Source organism: Anser anser (genome assembly GCF_964211835.1).
Source record: "Anser anser genome assembly, chromosome: 22".
In the NCBI taxonomy this organism is placed as follows: Eukaryota; Metazoa; Chordata; class Aves; order Anseriformes; family Anatidae; genus Anser; species Anser anser.
The window spans coordinates 4,752,133-4,773,300 of NC_139743.1; the positions used below are offsets into that span (position 1 = coordinate 4,752,133).

A 21,168-nucleotide genomic window follows, 5' to 3' on the forward strand; every position below is an offset into this window, starting at 1 on the left:
GGGGCGGCCGTGGAGGCTGCCCCGGGGGGGGGTCCGGGGGGGTCCCAGGGCTGCACAAGGCTGCTGTTACCCCCGGGGAAGTCGCCCAGCCCGGCCTCCACTGCTGGGATCAGCCCCCGGCGTGGTCCTGGGGGAGCAGCACAACCCCAGGTGCCGCGGGGTGCCCCCCCCCCCAGGCACTCAGGACCCCCCCCGTCCCGTCCCCCCATCCCCTGCTGCAGCCTGGCCGTGCCTCAGTTTCCCTTTTGTCCACCCAAGTCAGTGGGGGGCTGCTCCTCCCTTGGCTTCTCCTGCAGCTCGGGGCCCCCCCAAGCAGGGGCTGCGCCTCTCAGGCCACCCCAAACCCCCGTGGGGTCAGGCTGGGGGTGTCCCCAGGGCAGGGGCATCGTTTTGGGGACCCCCAGCCCCTCTCCATGCCACCACCCCCCCCCGGCACCCCCGTTCCGGTTCCCTCGGTGCCATGCCCTGACCCTTCCCGTGCCCCCCTCCAGCCTTGGCTCCGTGCCGGACCAACCCCCCACCCCCCACCCCACCCCACCACTTTCCGAGCCAAATGGACCTGATGATTCATCGGAAATGATTAAATTTTATTTATTTATTTATTTATTCCCCCCCCCGGCGAGATGGGTTGCTTAAAATGGCAACGCTGGGCAGCGATAAGGGAACAAGTGCACGGCGCTGGCGAGACGCTGCCCAGCCCCACGGCTGCACCGGGGGGGGGCGGATTTTGGCAGCCGGGGACCCCCGGCCCTGGGCACAATCACGTTTTCCTCCCCCCTTACAGGCAGGATGCTCTCCTGGGAGCAGGGGTTGGGATATCCGTCACCCAAACCCCATAAGTGCCCCCCCCCCCCCCCCACGCCGAGGGCACAGGGGTGCCGCTTTCCTGCGAGGAAGCGCCCAGCCAGGCAAACAGACGGGCTGGAGAGCCCGGGTGGCACGCTGCTGCTGCATTTCGTTCCGCCGCCGGCGTTTCATCCGCGTTAGAAAGAAAGGGAAGCGTCGCTAAGAAAACCTCCGCAGAAAATTCCCAGCCCTCGGGCAGGGCGACGCTGCTCCTCGGAGAAAACAGCCCCGTGACCGGAACGGGCCTCGGGCTGGGGAGCTTCTGTTTTTTGGAGCTCTTTGCTTTGAAAAAAAAAGTTTTTTTATTTTATTTTTTTTTTTTCTCCCACCGAACTCATGGTTCTGAGGAAAACGGGCAGGGCTTGAAAGGTTTGCCCGGCCGGCCTCACAGCTGGCGTGAAATCACCCGGCACCCGGTGGGCTCGGGCTCTCGGTGGGGAGCGCGGGAGGCTGGATGCTGTCGCCTGCCCCCTCTTCTGCCTCATCTCGCGCCTGATTATTTATTTTCTTGCCGAGCGGCCTCGGCTCCAGCCCCTCTCACTGCTGTGCAAACAAACAGCGCCGAGCAGGCAGCGCCGCCGGGGCGGGGAGGTCGGGGCGCGCGGGGCGCGCGGGGCGCGCGGGTCCCTTCCCCTGCTGCGAGCCGTGGGGGGCAGCCCCGGGGGGGCAGCTCGGTGTTATCTGAGCACCCCGGGCTGCAGGGACAACCCGGCGGGGTGAAATTTGGTTTGCTTTCCTCCTCCGGCCCCCGCTGGAGCGACGGCCAGCGGGTAGGGCCAGGCGTGGGGCCGAGGGCAGTGCCTGCACCGACCCGGCGGCCTTCCGTGGTGCTGGGGGGGGGGGGCTCAGAGCAGCCCAGGGGGCTCGGGAGGGGTTTGGGGGTGCGTGGGGTGCTCCGGGTGCTGGCTGCCCCCCCGTGAGCCTCGCACCGGGGAGCGATGGGCGATGAAGGGCGACGAAGGGCGATGAAGGGCGATAAGGGTGCATGGCGCACCGGGCGATGCGCTGCCGGCTGGCACAGCTCGGGGCAGATAAAAGGAAGCTAAAAAGAGGGGTGGAAACCGGCTGCCGCGTGTGCCCGGGGCTGCTCCTCCTCACACAACAGCGCCAGGGCCGAGAGGGGTCCCCGCTCCCTGGGGAATGGCCGGGATGTGGCCCAGCACCATGAGGGTCCGGCGCGGGGCCGGGAGGTTGGGCCGTGGGGGGCTCGCTGCCTGCGGGGAGAAGCCCGGGGGCAGGGGGCAGGGTTTGGGCACATTTCGGGCACCTGCCTGGGTGGAAGATGAGGGAGGGACGAGCATCAGCTGTGCCGGGAGACCACAGCTGCCCCGGGGGGACCTGCACCTTGTCTTGGCCCCCCCCAGGAGCCCTACTCCATGTCCCCATCCCAGGAAAATGTCGCCTCCGTTCCCGGGCTGGGCTCCCAGCGGCTCCTTTGTGTCTCCCCTCTCCTTCCTCCTTCCCGTGGGGATTACTAACCATGGCTACGGGGCTTTCTGTAGGGGGGGCAGGAGCGGGCAAGGGGCCGGGCGGCCGGAGGAAGGAAGGACGGACGTGAGCAGAAGGGGGGCAGGAAGGTGACATCTGGATTTGTGTGCCGGGGGCTCGGCGGATGCCGAGCGGCGGCGAAGCCCCAAAAAGGAGAGCCGGGCAGCCCCGGGGATGGCTGCGGGGCACGGAGCAATCCCCTTACACCCTGCTCCGGGGGCCTGACCCCTGCCACAAGCAGGACAGACGGACAAGGACAGCTGGGACAGGCTGGGGGGGAAACCTTACCCGGCCGGGGGGCCACCTCCGAGGCGTGGGGCGGGGGCCCCCGGTGTCCCGGGGGCAGGTGCAGCCCGGCGGGGCGTGCGGACAGCCACGTCCTGCCCTCTCGCTCGCTCACACTTGTGCAAAAACCAGCCCAGGGGCCGGGCCCGGCGGTGCCCGAGGCTCCTTTCCCAACCCTCCCAACCCCAAACGCACGCACGGCGGCGAGGGGAAGGCTTTGGGGCCACCAGCTCGGGGCGGCTATTTTTATAAACTGGCCTTTTCCTTCGGAAGATGCTGAGTTCATCTTCCCCCCCTTCGTCGTCGTCGTCGTCCTCGCCGGACGGAAAAAGGCCCCATTGTCTCGGAGCCAGATGGGCCGGGGCCGGGCACCCGCCCCAACAATGGGGTGGATTATAGGGCCGGCAGCCGGGGCACGGCCACGCTGAGTCCTCACCCCCTGCTAACACCGCAGACCCTGGAGGAACGGGGCCCCGGGGCGCTCATCCTGCCCCTTGTCCCACGTCAGCGTGGCGAGGATGGGGGGAAATGTCCCTGGGGGGGGGGGGACCTCGAGAGATTTAGGGGGGCCCTTCCGCGAGGGTTTTGTGCTGCTCGGGGGTCCCCGTGGCACCCCCCTGCCCGTCCCCGAGGCACGGGGGAGGCGCCAGGCCGGCAGCACCCTGGGGAGCCGCGGGGCCGGGCAGGGATTTCTCCTCGCAGGACTTTCCCATGGACGGGGACTTGCTTTTCCCAGGGCCGCCTGGCCGGGCTCCAGCGGGCCGGAGACATCCCAGCTCCCTCCGTGGGGAGCCCCGAGCCCTCTGCGAGCACCGCGGGCGGCCCCCGGGCTCCCAAATCCCCCCCCCCATGGGCTGCGGGGCTGGCAGGGAAAGGGGACACCTTGGGGACATCACCTGGGGACATCACCGTCGGAGGGGGCGTTATTTAGGGTGGCCGAGCCAAACCTGGGGGCAGCACGCCGTGGGACCGTGCGGGATTGGGGTCAGCACCCTGCGGAGGTGCCCGGCCGGGGCTGGGATTGGGGGCACGGTGCCAGCAGCACCCACGCCCCAGCTACACCCTTCCTGCATCCCGGCAGCGCCCGGGGAAGGGGCCAGGTCCCGCTGCGGAGGTGGGGGCGGAGGTGGGGGCCCCCCCCGGCACCGTTTCCCTCCTCCCCAGCACCATTTCCCCCCTCCGCAGCTGCAGGCTTGGCTGCCAAACCCTTTGTCTCCCTGTTTTCCCGGTCCTCCTCCACCCCCGCAGCCCCTTCCAGCCAGGGCTCCGCACGGCCCCCCGGCACGGGGTCCTGCGCCCCCCCGGGGTGCTGAGCCCCCCCCCCCCGGGCACGGTGACAACGGTGACAAGCGTCCCCGGGACGCTCCGTCCCTCCGCTTCCAGATAACAGCAGCCACCAGCGCTGACGCCGGCTGCTGCGATTCCCGAAACGCGGGGCTCAGCTGCCCGCAGCGGTGAGCTCAGCACCGTCATGCAGCTCAGCACCGTCATGCAGCGGCGGCCCTGGGGCAGGGCTGGGCGCCAGCAGCACCCGTGTGGGGGGGAGCGCCCAAAGCCCCCGATCCCGCACCCTGAGGGTGCGAATATCGGGTGCCACAGCCGAAAAAAAAAAAAAAAAAAGGTGTTTCTGACCCCCTGCACCCTCCCCAGGGGGCTGCTTTGGGACCAGACGTCCCCAAGCAAAGGGGGGCAAGGATGGGGGCACCCAGGGGTGGGAACACCCAAGGATGGGGGCACCCAAGGATGGGGGCACCCGGCTGCGGAGCTGCCCCCAGGGGAAATGGGGAGGGGGCCGCAGGTGCATGGGGCTCGCAGGGTCCGTCCCGCAGCGGGGAATGAATGGAGCCCGCCCGGCCCCTCCGCTCTGCCCTTTTTCTTTTCTATTTTTTTTTTTTTTTTGGCCGGGCAATAAGAAGCCCAAACATTACCATAAATGCTCAAAGCAGCTTGGCTCCGTCACGTGGGGCACCGCGCACACCCCGCTGGGGGGGTGCAGGGTGTTTTTTGGGGCCGGAACCCCAAAAACAACCAGGCTGGGAGGGGACAGACCCCCCTGGGGACGGATGGATGGACAGGGCTCTGCCACCCCAGCCCGCTCCAGGGCCTCGGGGTGCGGATGGCTTTGGGGTCATGGGATCCCCTTCCCTAAAAAGCCCCAGGGCTGCGGGCTGGGCTCGTTGTCACCACCAGGGACAGGGACACGGCGGGTGCCCAGCCCGGGGGCTGGCGGTGAGGGCAGGATCCGCTCCGTGCTGCACAAAGCAGACCCTTGGGCCCAGCCCCATGGCCTTGAGGTTACTCTGGGAGCCCTGCAGGGGACCCTTGGGTGCGGAGGGAGCGGTGCGGCCATGCCCGGCCCCGCCCCGGGCACCGCCACCGGGTGCCAGGGCTGAGACCGCCGCGCTCATCACACCAATGGGTGGCCCCACGGCCTGCCCGCTTTAACCGCCGTTGCCCCTTTAAATCCCCCCCAATGGGAGGTGCCCAACCGCCGCCGCCATCCAATCGTAGCCGCCTCCCCCCTCTCCGCGTCCCACGAACCGCCCAATGGGAGGCGAGCCGAGCCCCTCCCTCCCCTCCCATTGGCCGGCAGCGCGAGAAGATGGCGGCGCCCAGCACCGGGGGGCCCGGCGGCGGCGCGGGCGACAAGATGGCGGCGCCCATAGGCGAGAGACCCCGCGGCGGCGCCGGCAACAAGATGGCGGCGCCCAGCACCGGGGGGCCCGGCGGCGGTTCCTACAACAAGATGGCGGCGCCCCCGTCCCGCTGAGGCGCGGCCCTTAGCGACCATGGCGCTGCTGCTGCTGCTGCGCGGCCTGCGCCTGGCCGTCGACGTGCTGCTGCTGCTGCTCGACCTCAACTTCTTCCTCGTCTCCTCGCTGCTCGCCGCGCTGCTCTGGCTACTGGCCGCCATCGCCAGCTTGCCCGCAGCCTGCTGGCACGGGCTGCTGCTGGCGGCGGGCGGCTTGGCCCAGGCGGCCGCGGGGGTGCTGAGGGGGTGCTGGGCAGCCATGGAGGGGGCGAAGGCGCTGGGGCAGCTGCTGGCGCTGCGGGGCAGGGAGGCGCTGAGGCAGGGCGTCGTGGGGCTGCTGGGCTCGGGGCAGGCGGCGCTGAGGCAGGCGTGCGAGGGGGCGGCCATCGCGGGGAGCCTGCTGGCCTACCTGGTCAACAGCGCGGTGAACATGGGGCTGCTGGGCGCGCAGAGCCTCGTCGCCCTGCTGCTGGCCCTCTGGGACGCCGTCGTCAGCCCCGCGCTGCGCCTCGCCGAGCTGCTGGCCGCCTGCCTGGCGCACGTCTCCAGCAGCGCCATCGCGCTCTCCATCCTCCTCTGGTCGCCCTGCCAGCTGGCCTGCGAGATGCTGGCCTCCTTCGCCGAGCTGCTGGTCGGCGTGTTTTTCGTCAACGTTTACGGCTTGGGGCTGCTCCTCGCTATCATCGGCGTCGGCGCCGTCGTCTTCAACCCCGGCGTGCTGTGGGTGCTGACGGGCCACTTCCACGCGCTGCCCGCCTACCGCCGCCTGCAGCGGGAGGCGTGGAGGCTCTACCAGGTGGCGGTGCTGATGCTGGGCATGGCCCTCACCTCCCAGGCCTGGCGCAGGATGGTGGACTGGAGCCTGCAGGTCACCAACTGGAGCCGAGGAGGGAGAACGACGAACCGGGACAGCGAGCGGCGAGGGGCGGCCGTGCCCCCACCGAGACCGGCGGCGCTGGGCAGGTTGATGCTGGCCGTGGCCGGGCAGGAGGAGCAGCCGGACGTGGAGCAGGTCCCACAAGCGCGCCCGGCTTTGGGTCGAAGCTCTGCGGCGGGGCAACGTCTCCAGCCACCCAGAGAGGAGCCCAGCACCTCCCAGGGGAAAGCTCCGAGGAGAGAGCAGCTGAACGTGGCAGCTGGGGACGGCGCTCCGGACGACGACCCCTGGATGCTCCTGAAAGAACAAGAGGAACGTAAGAAATGCGTCATCTGTCAAGACCAAACAAAGACGGTGCTGCTCCTGCCCTGCAGGCACCTGTGCCTGTGCCAGGAGTGCACAGAAGTCCTCCTGCAGCAGGCCATCTACCAGCGCAACTGCCCGCTGTGCCGCCAGATGATCCTCCAGACACTCAACGTGTACTTGTGAACGCCAGGGGAGGGTGGTGTGGGTTGTTTTCCCAGGAGGTCAAGGGCACCCCTGGCTCTGCCTCTTGCCCAGACGCAGGAGGGCTCTTCCCAGGGCTGCCCCGAGCAGTTTCCAAAGAACTAAGGGGGTGTTGAAAAGCAGGAGGCTGTCAGGGGCGTCTGTCACCCACGTTTAGTACGTGACTAGGTTGTAGTTGTGCTAGCAAGCGCACTAGGTGATCTCTGCAGCAAACTAAGAGAGGGGTTTTTTTTGTCGTTGACAACTTTTGCTGTTTCAGGGCCCGTTGCCTGAGCCTGCAGCGGTCCAAGATCCAAAGCAGAGCACAAAAAGATGCTCTGGTCCCTCCTAGCCAAAGCTGATGGAAAGGGTAAAGGCTCAGCCCTCCTGGGAATCACTGGGACTAGTGCAAGGCAAGGGAATTTTTTTGTTGTTGTTGTTGTTGTTCTTTTTTTCTATTGAGATTTGGCCAAAAAACTACCTGGCAGACTGCATTTACAGCTGTTTCTTCCTTCTGCCACTAAAGCGTGGCAGCTCCCAGCGCAGGGAACAACGTGCCCCTTGTGCAAGGCTCTAGGCAAGCACGCTCCAGCTTTCCTGGCTAGATAACACAGATAACACACCTGCCTCCAGGCTCCCAGTGCCCAGAGCTGGGTGCGCTTGCCTCTTCCCAGGGGGTGACTTTGGGAGGGAAGGGGGCTCCCAAATCCTCTGTAAGCCCCCCGAGACATTCCAGCACCAGGCACAAGCGCTGCGGACCTACAGCCACGTGCGCGGAGCGGTACCAGGACCACAGCTAGATCTGATTAGGGCGGGTTACGCTTCTGTTTTGTCTTGCTGCCTGTCTGAAATGTGAAACGCAGCTTGTTTTGTTACAGAGGGGCCCGCGAAGTCTCACGGGGCCATCCACACCTCGCTGGGGAGGGCTGAGGTGCCTCATCCCAGCTCGGCCAGCCAGCACCATTCCAAGGAATTGCTGGGCTGCAAGAGAGCCTCGCGCCGAAAAGCTTTTCCTTTTCCAGCTGCTTGCCTGGGGTCAGCCGCGCGCCAGAGCCAATTTTGGCAGGAGCCAGATTGGAAGGAGCCTCGACTCCTCGACTGCGAGCCAGGAGCCTGAGGGCGGCTGGCGTGGTCTGCTCCATCCTCCTGCTAACAAATAATCGATCGGCGATTTTAGCCAAAACAGAGGCAGCGGAGGGGCCGGGCTGGGAGACGCCTCTGCGCTGCAAACCTGAGCTGTGGCGGGATGCAGTCGTGCCTGAGAGCAGCTCCGGGAGGCACTGCGGGGCTGTTTGGGTTTGCTGGGGGCTCCCTGGACACATCCACCTCGTTTTGGGGGGCTGCAGAGCTCCGTGCCCGAGCCCTCCCCAGACACACAGCACCCTGCAGGCGTTCACCACCCCCAGCAGCTCCCAGCCCCTTCCCTGCGCAGCTCCGGAGGCACAGGAGCGCTGGCCACGCTCCCAGCAGCAGCAGAACTTTGGGGCCAGCCCCTGGATCTTGGGGTGCACCGTTTCCTACAACGTTCAGGGAAGGAAGGGCGCCTTCCCAGGACTGCAGTTCCTCCCTGCAAACTTTATTTTTTATTATTATTATAGCAGTCACGCTTGTTATTTTCGGTCCTTTTTGTTTGCTGCCTGTTTATAAGAAGAGAGAAAGCTTTGCCTTAAGTTTAACTGTTTGCACTACGAGCTAGATACTGAGCGGATTAAAGTCTCCTTTAGCAAGAGCTGCCTGCTGCCTCGTCCTTGGGAAGGGTTTCCCTGGGGGGCTCTGCATTCACCCTGGGGTCAGGGGAAGCCTGTCCCTGACCCCAGCAGGCTCAGGGGTACTTGCCTGCGCCCAGAAAAGCAGGAGCTGAATCCACAGCTGAAGACACAGCACACGTGGGGTTTTGGGGAGTCACCAGGAGCTGTTGAGCGAGGAGGAGAGAAGCCAGGGCTGCTCGCAGAGGCTCCTGCTCTCAGCTTTTCTTTCCAGGAGCAGTTCCTCTCCCTGCCAGGCCGCAGGGACGCGTACTCGGCTTCTCCAGAGCTGGAGCAGCAGGGCTGAGCCCTCCCAGCCTGGCAGGACCACTCCTCAGGATGATGAGGATGTATAATCCCTGGCAGGACCGCTTATCGGGATGTATAATCCCTGCTCCCCTGTGCCCTTGGCACATCCACGTCCCGCTGCTCGCGATGGAGGCTGCCGTGGAGCCCGGCTCCCCCGGGACGGATGCAGCAGGCGGCGCAGGGGCAGCCTTGCCTCGCAGGAAGGCTGTGGCAGGCTCAGCCGCGGCGGGCTCCTGGTGAGCAGATGGATTTGCTGCGTAACGAGCTGTTCCCTGGCCACGAGCTGAGCTCTTGGCAGGCCGCTGTCTGCTCTTAAGCACCCTCGGCTTCTCCAGGATCCTCGCAAATTGCTCGGGAAGCGTTTCAGGGCCCCGATGGGCAGAGACCCTGGGAGTTCTGGCTCGCCTCGCCTTGAACTCACCTGCCTTGGCAGGGCCACGCTGGCAGGCGAGCCGATTTTAATCGTGAGGCTCTCATGTCCTGGCTCAAAGTCACGGAGGGGGACTGCGGGGAGGCTGCAGGAGCGCAGCCCAGCCAGGCTCAGCACCAGCACGGGGCTGCCGAGCCCTGCAGGGGTCTGGCCGCGGGTGGATGGCACCAGGGGAAACTGAGGCACCCTCAGCCTGCCCCAGAGATGCTGGGGACCAGGATGGGACCCGGCAGGAGACGCCCCCAGCAAGGACAGGCTGTCCCAGCCCACCCGAAACAGGGGACTCAGAGGCTCTGCGGCCACCCCAGCCCGCTGCGGCCGTGCTGCCGAGCGAGGACAGGACATGAAGGACACAGCCTTCCCCCGGGAGCCGTCCCGCATGCACTTGGCTCGCTCTCAGGCCGAGCGGTGAGCAATTACCGGAGGGAAATGCAACCACCTCCCAGCCACGGGCAGCCGCAGCGTCCGGAGACTGCCGTGGCACCGGGGAGCTGGCACCGGGCCTGGCTGCCCGGCAGCTGCCATGCTCACAGACCCGTCCAGGGCACAAAATTTGGGGTTTCTGGGGACGTTCCCTGCTCCGGAGCCTCGCACCTGGAGGGAGGGATGGTTTCAGCCCGTCACAGCACACAGACCCTGAGGCAGGAGGAGCTGCTGGGTTACATTCATGAGCGCTGGGTGTGTGTGTGTGTGGGGGGGGGAGGCTGACAGCTTGCTGGAAATGAAGCCCCCCAGGCTTTGGGGAAAATCCCCGGCATCCCTTTGTCAGCGCAGCTGCGGCGCCCCGGCCCTAATGAGCTGCCAGCCCAGGGACAGCGGCCGCAGCCCGTGTGACAGCGGGGAGCTGGCACGGCAGGCAGGCACAGATAAAGACCCCGGGCCGGCGGGGAGGGAGCAGGTGAGGATCAGCAGCAGAACCACGGGGGGGCTTTGGGCTGCTCCCCGGCACCAGCTTCGCTCCCTCGTCAGGGGCTCGGCGCGGGGAAGCAGAGCAGAGCAGGCTGCGCAGCACCGCGTCCAGCTGGGTCGGGGATGTGGCCGCGGGTGGAGGCCTCCTGCCGCCCCTTTGGGTTTCCATCTCCTCAGGGTGGGCCACCTGAGCCTGGAGGAGGTGGTTTCAGTCCTCTCGGACCTCTCTTCTCCCCAGGACACGGGGTTCTCCCAATGGGATCACCGAAGAGCCCGGTGTCTGCTCTTCTGAGTCCGTGCTTGGGGTCCTGCTTTGGTCTTGTGCCATTCTCTTGGGATCCTGAGCTCCTCTGACCCATCCATTGGGGTCTGCGAGGCATCGGAGCGCCGCTCCTCAGCCCCTTCAGCCCGCTGGCAGCGCTCCCCAGCACCCACACATCGAGGCGGCTCCAGTTCCCAAAAGCACCAGAGCCCAGACACATGAGGAAGGCGGGCGGCCCTGGCCAGGCAACTCCTGGCTGCCCCATCCCAACACGACTGCAGCCCCTTGGAGGGGCACAGAGCCCCCAGATTCCCCCCAGTTGGCCCCACACCGCTGCAGAGGGACTCCTGATGCCCCCACGTGCGCCTATTTCCCAGCACAGCCACAAGAGCTCACCCACGACCCCGGTGCAGGAAGCCCCTTACCTGCGTGCTGCAGGCCCCCCCTCAGCCCTGCTTTGTCCCTACGGTCCCAAATCCCCCCAAAAAGCTTTGCTGGCCCACCACACCCCACCCGATTGAGGTTTATCCCCCCATTTTCCCAGCTTGAAGCTCTCCTTACCCGGTCCCAGGAGGCACCAGCGCAGCCTTTGCCATCGGGGGCATTTCCCCTCTCCGCAGGTGAGGATTTGGGATCTGGTCACTGCGGGGTCTCGGAGGTGATCCTCTTAGCCTCTTCCTCGCACACCCCTCTCAGGCTGAGATTTGGGGGGCTCCTGCTAGCTCTGAGCCCCCCCAGCACCGCAGGAAGAGCTGCTCCAGCACCTGCTGGGGACCCTGACCTTGGCGTGCCACCGCCACAGCTGAGGAGCCGCTCCGGGAAGAGCTGCCAGCACTTTTTTTTTTTTTTTTCCTTATTTATTTTTAAATAAACATTTCTGCACAAACCGCTGCCTCTGCCAGCTGCACTGCAGGACCTGCGTGCTCAGCCCGGCTCTTATATAGGGTTTACCCTCGCCCTGGCCAAAGGGGTGGTGGTCCCTCCCCAGCCCGGGCTCAGCTGGGACCAGGGCTCCGACCGCTCCTTGCTCGGGGGCAGCTGGGGGTGCTCGTTAGGAGCTGCCAGAAATCAGGGCCTCCTGTGTCTCCCCTCCCCTAATCCCAATCCTTCCCTTATCCTCCTCTCCACCACCCTTGTGTTCCTTGGGGGGGTTTCCAGGGGTCCCCCCCCGACCCCACAAAGCTCCCAGCAGATCGAGAGCATCTCCAGGGGAGCAGAGCCCAGAAGCCGCCGCGCTCAGCGTGGTGCTCAGTGCTCCCCCCATCACGATGGGGCCCAGAGGATGCTCCCAGCCCCCCCCCCCCCCCCCCAACCTCCCCTGGCCTGGTCCCAAGGAAAAAATCATCTTCCTCCTCCCAGAATAGGCAGTTCCGACCAGCGAGCCGCCCTGTTTATCCCCGAGCGGCTCCGCTTACAGAAAAGGCCAACTTCAACCCAAACAGACGCTTCCGCCGCAACCCAGTCCTGCTCCGGGGCCGGACGGGGAGCTGCAGGGCGGCCATGGAGCCTTCAGCCCCGGCCCCAGTGCCTCCGCAAGCCCTCGTGGGGTGGGGACACCCCGGGCACCACCGGGGGTGCGACCCCCAGGTGGGACGCGGGGCGAGGTGCCCCCGACCCCATATCCCCGCGTGCCCCCCAGCTCTGTAGGGCCGTGGGTTTGCTCGTCCCGCTGGGTGAAGGAGTCGCCCCCCCCGCTCCAGAAGCCCCCTCCCTGGCTCGCCCCCATCCCCGCGGGACCGATTTCGGGCAGGAATGAGGAAGCCCTTGGCTCCCCGGCTAAAAATAGGGTCCCCTCCCGGCGCCGGGTCACCGCGCTCCCACTGCATCCCGGCTTGGAGGGTGGGACGGGGGGGTGTCCACAACGCGCCCCCCGACCTCCACCCCCCCGAGGCACCGGGGGCAGGGTGGGCTTCTCCTCCGACCCACGGGCAGCCGGGACCCGGGGGGGGCTGCCTGGGAAATGCGCCCCCCCCAGGTCCCCTCCCCACGACCAGGGCAAGGGCGCACGGAGGGAGCGCAGGGCGCAAAGCGGCGCCGATGCCTCCACCTAGCGGCTCCCCGCCGGCTCTGCGCCCCTCCTGGGCCCCTGCGAGGGGCTCAGCACCACCCGCAGCCCCCTGCAGCCCCCCCCGGAGGGGTCCCAAGCCCCCCCCCAAGGCAGCCCCCGAGGCAGGGATGCAGCAGGCACAGGCAGGGACGAGGAGCCTTTTATTGCGGGGGAAGGAGGAGAGGGGCGGCCGGAGAAGGGCAGGGGACCTGGGGTGACGGGCAGGGGACCTGGGGTGACGGGCAGGGGACCGGGGTGACAGGCAGGGTGCTGCCACCCCTGGGGCAAGGCAGGGCCGTGGCAGGATGGGCCCCTCGCCGTGCCAGCGGCCAGGCAGCCCAGGCTCGCCCTGCACGCAGGGAGAAGCTGGCAGCAGGGGGCCGGGGTGCTGAGCCCAGCCCCGGGGGGGTGCTGCGTGCCGAGGGGGCGATGGTAGGAAACGCAGGGCACGCTTTTTTTTTTCTTTTTTTGCAGCTCGTGCGTCGTGCCCTGGAGCTGGGTGCCCGGGAAAATGCTTAAATCCTGCACGGCGCTACCAGGGGCCGCATCCTGACCAATTCAAGGCGATGCAGCGGAGCAGGGTGAGGATGCTGAGCGTCCCAGCTCCCCTTTGGCCGGACCCTGCCACCTCCCCCCCGGGGGTGCCCACGGCAGGGGAAGGGGCGCGCACCCCCTGTCCCCATCCCCGTCCCCGAGCTCAGGCGAAGACGGCAGAGTTGTGCCAGTAGGAGTAGACGAGGAAGCCGGTGAAGGTGCTGTCCGTCTTGACGCTGGCGTAGAAGCCGATGTAGTCCCCGACGCCCACCTGCACCCACACCTCGTCCTCGGGCTCCAGGCGGACCAGGGCGCCCCCCGAGAGCGAGGTGGGCTTGGGCCAGTTCCCGTAGTACTGGAAGAAGGAGGCGACGGACTGCCCGTTCTTCATGAGGTCGAACTGCAGGCTGGCGCGGTACACGGTGGCGTGGACGGCGAAGTAGTAGAGGCCGGGCACCTCGCAGGTGAACTTGCCCGTGGCCGGGTCGTAGTGGCCCTGCTCGTTGACCAGCACCACGTCGAAGCGGATGGGCTGGTCGGCCAGCGGTGGGCTGCGCGCCTCCGAGCGCTTGGCGCTGAACGCCGAGCGGGGGGCCACCGCGCACTCGCCCTGCGCCCCCTTCTCGCCGTGCACGCCGTCCACGCCGGGGCTGCCCGCCTCCCCGCGGGGACCCGGAGCTCCTGGGATAGGGGATGGGGACGGTGTCAGCTCCGGGGCACCGTCACAGCTCCCCCAGCCCAGCCCCAGCCCACCGGGGTTTCGGCGTCGTGTGGGTATGGGGTGGTGGGTGCGCACCGTGGGCAGGGCTCTGCGTGGGGATACGGGGTGTGGGTTAAATGGGGAGCCGAAGAGACCCCCCGAGAGGGTGGGAGAACCTCCCCCAGGAGCCAGGGAATGGATGAGGCACCCGCACTTGGGTTCCCGAAGAGGGAGGAGGAAGGGAGGGATGGGGACGGGGGAAATGCGGCAGTGCCAGCAGTGCGGAGCTGCTGACTCCTGCCGGAGCACCGGGTCCTGCAGGCAGGACCAGAGGGGGGGTGGCGGTGGCAAAAAAGGGGCTCTTTTAGGGGATTTGCTCCCCGTTTGGCAATGTAGAGAGGGTCCCCCCTGGTGGGACGTCTCCTTCCTTACCAGGTGGGCCCATCTCGCCCTTCTCCCCCGGCATCCCCATGGCCCCGTCCCGGCCGTCTCGTCCGTCTCTGCCTGGCAGACCCTGGCCCCCGTGCAAACCCGGGGTCCCCGGGATGCCCGGCTGCCCCGAGCACAGCCTGGGGATCTTGTTGTCTTCGATCTGCACGGAGCTGCCGAGGAGCCCGAGGAGGAAGAGGAGGAGGAGCAGCTTCATCTCGTCTGCCGTGCGGGGGCTGGAAGGGGGCAGAGAGGCGTAAAGGCTCCGCGGACCCCGGTGCGCAGGGCTCGAAACCGGGCAGGCAACCACCACCCTGCAGCTGCCCCCCCCTTTTTTCCCCCCCTCACCATTTCGGCAAGTGCTCAGGGCTGGCTGCACCTGCCGCAGCATCCCCGTTGCCCACCCGCAAGCCAAAACTCCCGGGGGTGCCGTGGCCAGCGGGTGGCACGGGGTGGGGGGGGTGGACCCGGGGGACACCCGCAGGAGGCGCCAGTTCCGTGCGTGGGCACTGAGCGGCCGTGCCAGCTTCGTGCCCAGATTTGGGGTGCCGGCGGGGTGCTGCAGCAGGAGGACGACGGCTCTGGCCGTGCGTGGCGGGGGCGGCAGCTCGGGGAGCTCGGGGAGCTCGGGGCTGCGTCGCGGCCCTGCCCTTGGCAGCATCCCCGCGGCCGGCGGCTCCGCTCCGCTCCCGGCTGGCTCCCCGCGGCACGGCCGGCTGGGGCTGCAGCATCCCCGGCTTTACGGGGCCGTGTCGGGACCACCCTGCTGCTGGGACCACCCTGGGGCCGGGACCACCCCGCTGCCCCCAGCCCTTTTTTTTTTGGCTACCGGCACAGCCCCGCGGCCAGCGTTGGCCCTCTCTCCCCGTGGCCTTGCCCTGGCAGAGCCGCTTCTCTTCCCCCTGTTGAACGCGACGGCTGCAATGAGGAGGAAAAAAGGAGGAGGAAAGTGGCTCTCCTCTGTCCCGGTGCCAGAGCTGGGACCCCCGAGGGTCCCCACTCACCGCGGTGCCGCGGCTCCTGCGCTGTGGCTCGGACGGGCTGCGGCTCTTCCTGAGCTCTTCGCTCTGACGAAGGCCCTAGGAGAGGCAGCCTCTCCCCCCCCCCCCCCCCTCCTCCCCACGTCTCTCCTCCCAAACTCCAAAGGAAATCACGGGCCCCGGGAGCCAAAAGCTACAAGACAAGGGGAAAAAAAGAAAAAAGAATCCCCACGGTGTCGGAAGCGCGGTGAGCAGGGGGAAGGGAGAGGCGAGACAAACGGCCGGGCAGGGGGAGGAGAGGCGCGGGGCGAAAACCACCTCTGCTGGAGGCACCCGGGCAGCGGGATGGAGGGAGGGAGACGGGAGAAAGCGGCTGAGGGAAAGCGGAACAGGAGAAAGGGCAGGCGAGGGGAGCCCGGCGAGGGCGGGCAGGCTTGGAGGAGGGAGGTGGAGCCCTCGGTGCCCCGGCTGGCAGCAGGGACAAAGCGAAGGGGGGCATCAGGGCACACACAAGTTGGCAGTGCCACCCCAGGGGCACCCATGGGTGCTGTAGGAGCCGTCTGGGGGGGCGCAGGGCAGCGAGGGGCTGAGCGGGCAGGGATGCGCCAGGCAGGTGCAGGCGGTGGCCGTGCCAGCAGGCAGGGATTGCCAGGGGACTGCGGGCACGCAGCGGTGCTGGGACTGTGCCAGGCTTTTTGGGGAGCCCCCCGGCTGCCTTTAACCCGCTCCAGCACTGGGAGCACCCAGGGGACACCAGCGGGCACAGCAGGGTGGGTGACACTGCGGGCTGAACCCTCCTGGCCCCGGTGCCCAGGGCTGGGTGCTGGCAGGGGGCCGCCTGGCACCTTGCCCCCCCCCCAGGTGTGACGGGGCTGTTGTTTTTGGCTAGCTGGCAGCTGGTTTGTGGCCACGGGGCGGTGCCGGGCGTGTGGCCAGCGGGGTGGCCTGGGGCCAGCACGGCCAGCAGGGCCACAGCCCTGGCTGGAGCAGGAGCTCCCTGCCGCACCGCGGGGCTGCCAGCACGAGACCCCCTCCGAGACCCACCCATCGCCTCTCCCCCCATAAACCCCCAGCCCACGGAGGGCACACGAGCAGCCCCTGTCCCCCTGCAGCAGGGGCAGCCTCCCCTGCACCCCGTTATTCCTGCCTGGACCCCCTCCTGCCCTGGCTGCCCTCCCGTGGCCCACGCCTCGGTTTCCCCAGGGGGATCTGGCAGGACCTCCCCAAACGCCCCCCCTGCTCCATCGGGTTCCTCAGCAGCTCACGCTGTTTATTCTGCCGGCTCCGGGGGCTGGGGGACACGGGGACCCTCCGTTTGGGGGGCATTAACCCATCCACTGCCGGGCTAGCAGCTGCCTGAGGGCTGCAGGAGAGGCTGGGCAGAGCCTGGAGATGCTGAGACACCCACGGGCGCAGCTCCAACCCATGGGCACAGACCCTCCCCCCAGCAAATCTTTCCCTGCAGCAAGGCTGGGAAGGGGCAGCCCCTCTCCAGGGACTCAGTCCTGCGGGAAATCCCACGGCATTGGGGCAGTGAGCGCCAAGAGGATGCCCTGGCCCCAGAGAAAGACACCTTGCAGCTGGGCATTTGCAACGACAGGAGGGTGGGAGGGAGGTTTGGGGCAGGAGGGGGCTCTGGGTGTGCTGCCGCTCCTCTGGCGGTGCGGGCTCAGGGCTGGAAGCACTCCACGGGGTCGTTGGAGTCGGGCAGGATGTTGCAGTTGATGGGCCAGAGGATGCCGAGGAGCCCGAGGGACTGCTGGCAGCGCAGCTCGGCGGCCAGGCAGACGGCACGGCAGGGCTGCAGGACGCCCCCGTCCGGGGTGCATTTGGGCACGAAGAGGCTGCAGATGAGGAGCCGGAGGTGCTGGTAGCAGGCCAGCTCCATCAGTGTCTGCGGGACGACGGCGGTGAGCGTGGCACGGGGCAGACGAGCATGGCACGGGGCAGGGCACCCGTCCCCAGCCCCTTCAGCTCACCTGGTAGTCCTGCAGCACCTCGGCGGCTCCCTCCTGGTCCGGGATGGCCAGCCAGATGTTGGGGAAGGAGGTGGCGTTGTAGCCCAGCCCCAGGCACATCTCCACCTCCACGGGCTCGCAGACAGAGCCTGCCACGGGGAGAGGTGCTGCGCTGCTTGCGGCGGCACCGGTGGGGGGGACTGCTACCAGGGGGTCCCCTGGCCGTGGGTTTAGGGGGAGCGGGGTGAAATCCCCGTGGACGGCACTCACCGAAGGCTGGGTAGGACACCCCAGTGCAGTTGAGCTCGTCGGTGCCGTCGGGGCAGTCGTGCCAGCCGTCACACACCGACTCCAGCGCCCGGCACTCGCCGTTGCCGCAGGAGAACTCGGCGGGGCTGCAGGTCTCTGCGGGGCAGGGGGACAGGGGGACAGGGCGTGGGCACGATTCTGGCTGCCACCCCTGCTGGGAGTCAGCCAGGTCCCGTGCCTGCTGCTGTCTCTGCCCTCGGTCACCGGCAGGGGACGTGCAGATGAGTGGCTGCCACCTGGTAGCCGTGGGCTGAGGGTGGCCACCTCTGGGCCAGCTTAGGGGGATCCCGAATTCCCCGGGTTATCTGGGGGCAGCCCGCGGGTGACGGCTCCTGCCTGTCTGCAGCCCCTCCAGGCCCTGTCCCCGTGGTCAGGATCAATATTTTTTTGGGGTAATACAGGTGGGAAAGGGCCCCGAGGGACCTGCAGCCCAAGCTCTGCCCCGAGGAGGGCCAGCTGTGGGGCGAAAGCCCTGGCTTTGTTCAGCCTTGGCCTTGAAACCCCGCCGAGGACAGAGCGCCCAGCCTGCCCCGTGCCGTGCCACCTACTCTCCGTGGCATTGCGGGCCTGGTAGGTGGCGAAGAACCCGTCGTCTGCTACTCCCTCGTCCGCCACGAAGAGCACGGTCATGACGTGGCACGAGGAGGTCAGGGCGGGTGGCAGCTGGTGGCCGCAGAACCTGCAGGGCCACGGGGCAAAGGATGGGGTCAGAGGGGCGGCGGGGCCAGCCAGCACATCCCCAAACCCTGTTCGCTATCAGCCCGTCTTTGCCAGCCCTCCCCGTGCCTCGGTTTCCCCGGCTGAGCCGCGGGAGGTGGATCCGTCGGGGTACCTGCCCATGAGGCTGGCGGCCCCGGTGCCGGCGCTGTCGTGCACCTCCACGAAGTCGAAGCTGCAGTCCTCGTGCGGCTCCAGGCTGAAGTTGTGGAAGCGCAGGTCGACGACGTGGCCCACGGGCACCGAGATCTGCCAGAGGCACAGCTACCGGGGCAGCCGGGGACACCGTGAAGCCGGGCAGGGGCACCCGCTCTCCCCGACGGGAGGAAGCCTTCCTCCCCGCCTGCCCTCCTCCTGCTCCTCCTCCCACCACCACCCGTCCTCTCACCTGCTGGTGCGGGTAGGGCTGGGGATGGCTCGGGGTGGAGAAATGCCCCTCCAGGGCTGTCAGCGGGCCCCCGCACTCTGGGGACACACACACCGTGTGGCTGTACCCCCGTCCCCTCTCCCTCCACCCCATCTCAAACCCCCCCGGTGCTGCGGAGGGGGCTGCATGCTGCCGGCCCACCTTTGTGCTTCAGGCTGCAGTTGGCCTCGTCGCTGCGGTCCTCGCAGTCGTGGAAGCCGTCGCAGATGAAGCCCAGGTGGATGCAGAGCCCCCGGTCGCACAAGTGCTCGTCCCAGGCGCAGCTCTCTGCGGCACGGGAGGCGGGTGTCTGGTGGCGGTGCCCTGCGCACCCCCTGCCCCAGCCCCCCCGGGGGTTTTGGGGGGCGATCCCACACTGGGGGGGTGCTCACTCTCATTGGGGGCCACGGCACGGTAGCGGGCGCTGAAGCCCGGGGCGCCCACGCTGCCGTCGGAGACGAAGGTGACGCGCAGGAGGTTGGAGTTGGTGTTGAAGGTCGGGGGCACCACGTTGCCGCAGAACCTGGGGGCAGCAGCCGGCGGTGGCACCGCTCGCCCCCCCCCCCCCCCCAGGGGGATGCCGAACCCCTTCCCGCGTCCTACCTGGTGGTGCCCCCCCGGGCTGGGGCAGGATCCGTGCCGCCGGCCCCTTGCTCCTCGTAGAGCTCCAGGCGGTCGAAGAGGCAGGACGCGGTGCCCTCCACGCTGAACGCCTCCATCCGCAGCTGGATGGCGAGGCCGGCGGCCACCTCGATGCGCCAGACGCAGAGCGCGTGGGGCGGGTAGGGGCCGGGGTGGTTGGGGGAGCTGAAGGAGCCCTCGGGGCCCCGCAGGGTCCCACCGCAGGCTGCGCGGGGACAAACGGCACGGCGGTGAGCCGGCGCCACGGGACATCGCCGTGCCGGCGTGCACGGGACTTACCCGGTGGCGGCGTGCTGGCTGTAGGCAGCTGGCTCCAGGTTGGGGTGGCGGCTGTTTGGGGGTCCGGGGGGGGTCTTGGGGTGGGTGCTGCGGTGGTGGTGGCGGTGCCACGGGCGGGCAGGGCTGCGGCGGGGGAGCTGGGTGGCTGTGGGGACCTGAGCTCTGCGCCCAGGGGAAGAATTGCTGCAGGGTGGGGAGGGGGCTCGGGAAGCCCACCCAGCCCCACGTGTCAGGTCCCACACTGCTGGCCTCCCCACGTCCCAGTGAGACCCTCTCCGGTCCTGCACGTGGGGACCCCCCTTCCCGGGGAGGTGCAGAGCAGGACGGGTGTCCTCACCGTGCCCCGAGCCCCCTCGGAGCCAGCTCCGTGTCCCCAGCCCCATGGACACGGCACGCCCCCCCCCCGGCCCGGCACTCACGGTGGATGACGATGGCCAGCAGGAGGGCGATGAGGAAGAGGAGGATGGCGCTCATCAGGGCCACGCAGAGCCAGGTGAACCTGCAGTCGGCCCGGTACCACCAGCCCGCCTGGCCCCACAGCTGCCGGCCTGCGGGAGGGCGAGGAGAGCGGGCAGAGCAGGGTGCTGCCATGCCCCCACCCTGCCACCCCCCTGCCTGGCTGGCCGAGCCCAGCCTCTTGTCCCCCTTGGGACCCTCTTGTCCCCCCTGGGACCCTCTTGTCCCCCCTGGGACCCCCAAGCAGCCCCACAACCCAGTGATGAGCTCCCCACAGGTGCTCCCGGTGGCCCCGTGGACACGGGCGCGCGTACAAACCCCAGGCAGGTACCGAGGACATCCCGGGGCGACGCGGGGCTGATCCTGTCCTTGTCTGGGGACGTTTCCGGGGGCTCCTCGCCCTCGAAGACGGGGTTGCAGAACTCGGTCTGCACAAAAGGCGGGCGGCACCGCAGGGGTGGCGTTGTGGGGACACGCAGGTGGCCGTGGGGGACCCATCGGGCAGCTCCCCCACCCTGGCCCTACCTTGCTGTGGTCCAGAGCCTCGGGGCAAAGCGTGATTTCGGTGAAGTCCTTCATGGCAGCAGGCGGTTCCCAGCACAGTTAAAATCCTCCCTGGTGTGCCATGTCCCCGGGCACGGCCACCCGTTGTGCCACCCGCACCTCCCCGCCTGTCCCCATGGCACACACCGGGCAGCCTGCACCAGCTGCACCCCGTGGAGACCCCAAAACCGTGTGCGGGGAGCCCTGGGCGGCCCCGTCCCCTCCGCCGGCCCCTTCCCCCTGCCCCGTTAATCCAGCTCAGCTGAGGATGCCGAGGTCAGGCCCTGGCACGGAGATCCAGCATCTTAAAGGGGAAAGTGTGCTCGCTCCGGAGCTGGGAGCCCGTCCCACCGCCTTTAGGGAGCCTGTTTTGGGGTGCACGGAGGCGCTGCTTGGTTTTCCTGGTGCCCCCAGGTGTCCCCAAAGGGGCTGTGATGGGGAGCCCGGGCTGAGCACCTCCCTCCTGCCCCCACGTCTCCTTGTGCTGGATGTCTGAGCCCCAGCACCCCCGTTCCCGCTGCCCCTTAATGCCCGGGTGCCGGCCCCGTGCCTGAGCCGGGCAGAAAGGGGCCTTTGTTCAGCGGCTTTGGGGGCAGAGCGCGGGTGCTGGACGACTGGAGGAGAAGGAAAGGCTCCCCCTGCCCCAGGAACCAGGGGCCACCACCTCCCCTTGTGTCCCCGTGGGGTGCTGGCTCATGGTTGCTCCTCATCCTGCCTCAGTTTCCCTGCTGCTCCCGTCCCTCTCCTGGTGGCGCAGAGCCAAGCACACGCACACGACG

General features: G+C 68.1%; 3 protein-coding genes across 4 annotated transcripts; 1 reads left to right on the forward strand and 2 right to left on the reverse strand.

Annotated features, from left to right (window-relative positions):
• Positions 1-4,489: 4,489 nt before the first annotated feature.
• Positions 4,490-8,461, forward strand: RNF26 (ring finger protein 26). Its single transcript, XM_083808171.1, has one exon. The coding sequence runs from the start codon at positions 5,409-5,411 to the stop codon at positions 6,735-6,737; it is 1,329 nt and encodes a 442-aa protein (XP_083664297.1). The 5' UTR covers positions 4,490-5,408; the 3' UTR covers positions 6,738-8,461.
• A 4,119-nt stretch (positions 8,462-12,580) lies between these two features.
• On the reverse strand, positions 12,581-15,214 carry C1QTNF5 (C1q and TNF related 5). Of its 2 annotated transcripts, XM_083808172.1 has the most exons (4): positions 15,104-15,169; positions 14,929-15,017; positions 14,103-14,335; positions 12,581-13,651 (listed from the first exon to the last, which is right to left on the reverse strand). In XM_083808172.1, the coding sequence occupies exons 3-4, from the start codon at positions 14,314-14,316 to the stop codon at positions 13,134-13,136; spliced, it is 732 nt and encodes a 243-aa protein (XP_083664298.1). In that variant the 5' UTR covers positions 14,317-14,335; positions 14,929-15,017; positions 15,104-15,169; the 3' UTR covers positions 12,581-13,133. The 2 variants fall into 2 exon arrangements, with proteins under 2 accessions (XP_083664298.1, XP_083664299.1); XM_083808173.1 differs by lacking the exon at positions 14,929-15,017 and having other exon boundaries at positions 15,104-15,214.
• A 1,402-nt stretch (positions 15,215-16,616) lies between these two features.
• On the reverse strand, positions 16,617-21,037 carry MFRP (membrane frizzled-related protein). The gene is made up of 13 exons (XM_083808166.1): positions 20,372-21,037; positions 20,178-20,274; positions 19,810-19,938; positions 19,391-19,552; positions 19,073-19,316; positions 18,862-18,992; positions 18,632-18,757; positions 18,452-18,528; positions 18,179-18,327; positions 17,895-18,025; positions 17,308-17,442; positions 17,059-17,186; positions 16,617-16,973 (listed from the first exon to the last, which is right to left on the reverse strand). The coding sequence occupies exons 1-13, from the start codon at positions 20,423-20,425 to the stop codon at positions 16,749-16,751; spliced, it is 1,788 nt and encodes a 595-aa protein (XP_083664292.1). The 5' UTR covers positions 20,426-21,037; the 3' UTR covers positions 16,617-16,748.
• Positions 21,038-21,168: the final 131 nt, after the last annotated feature.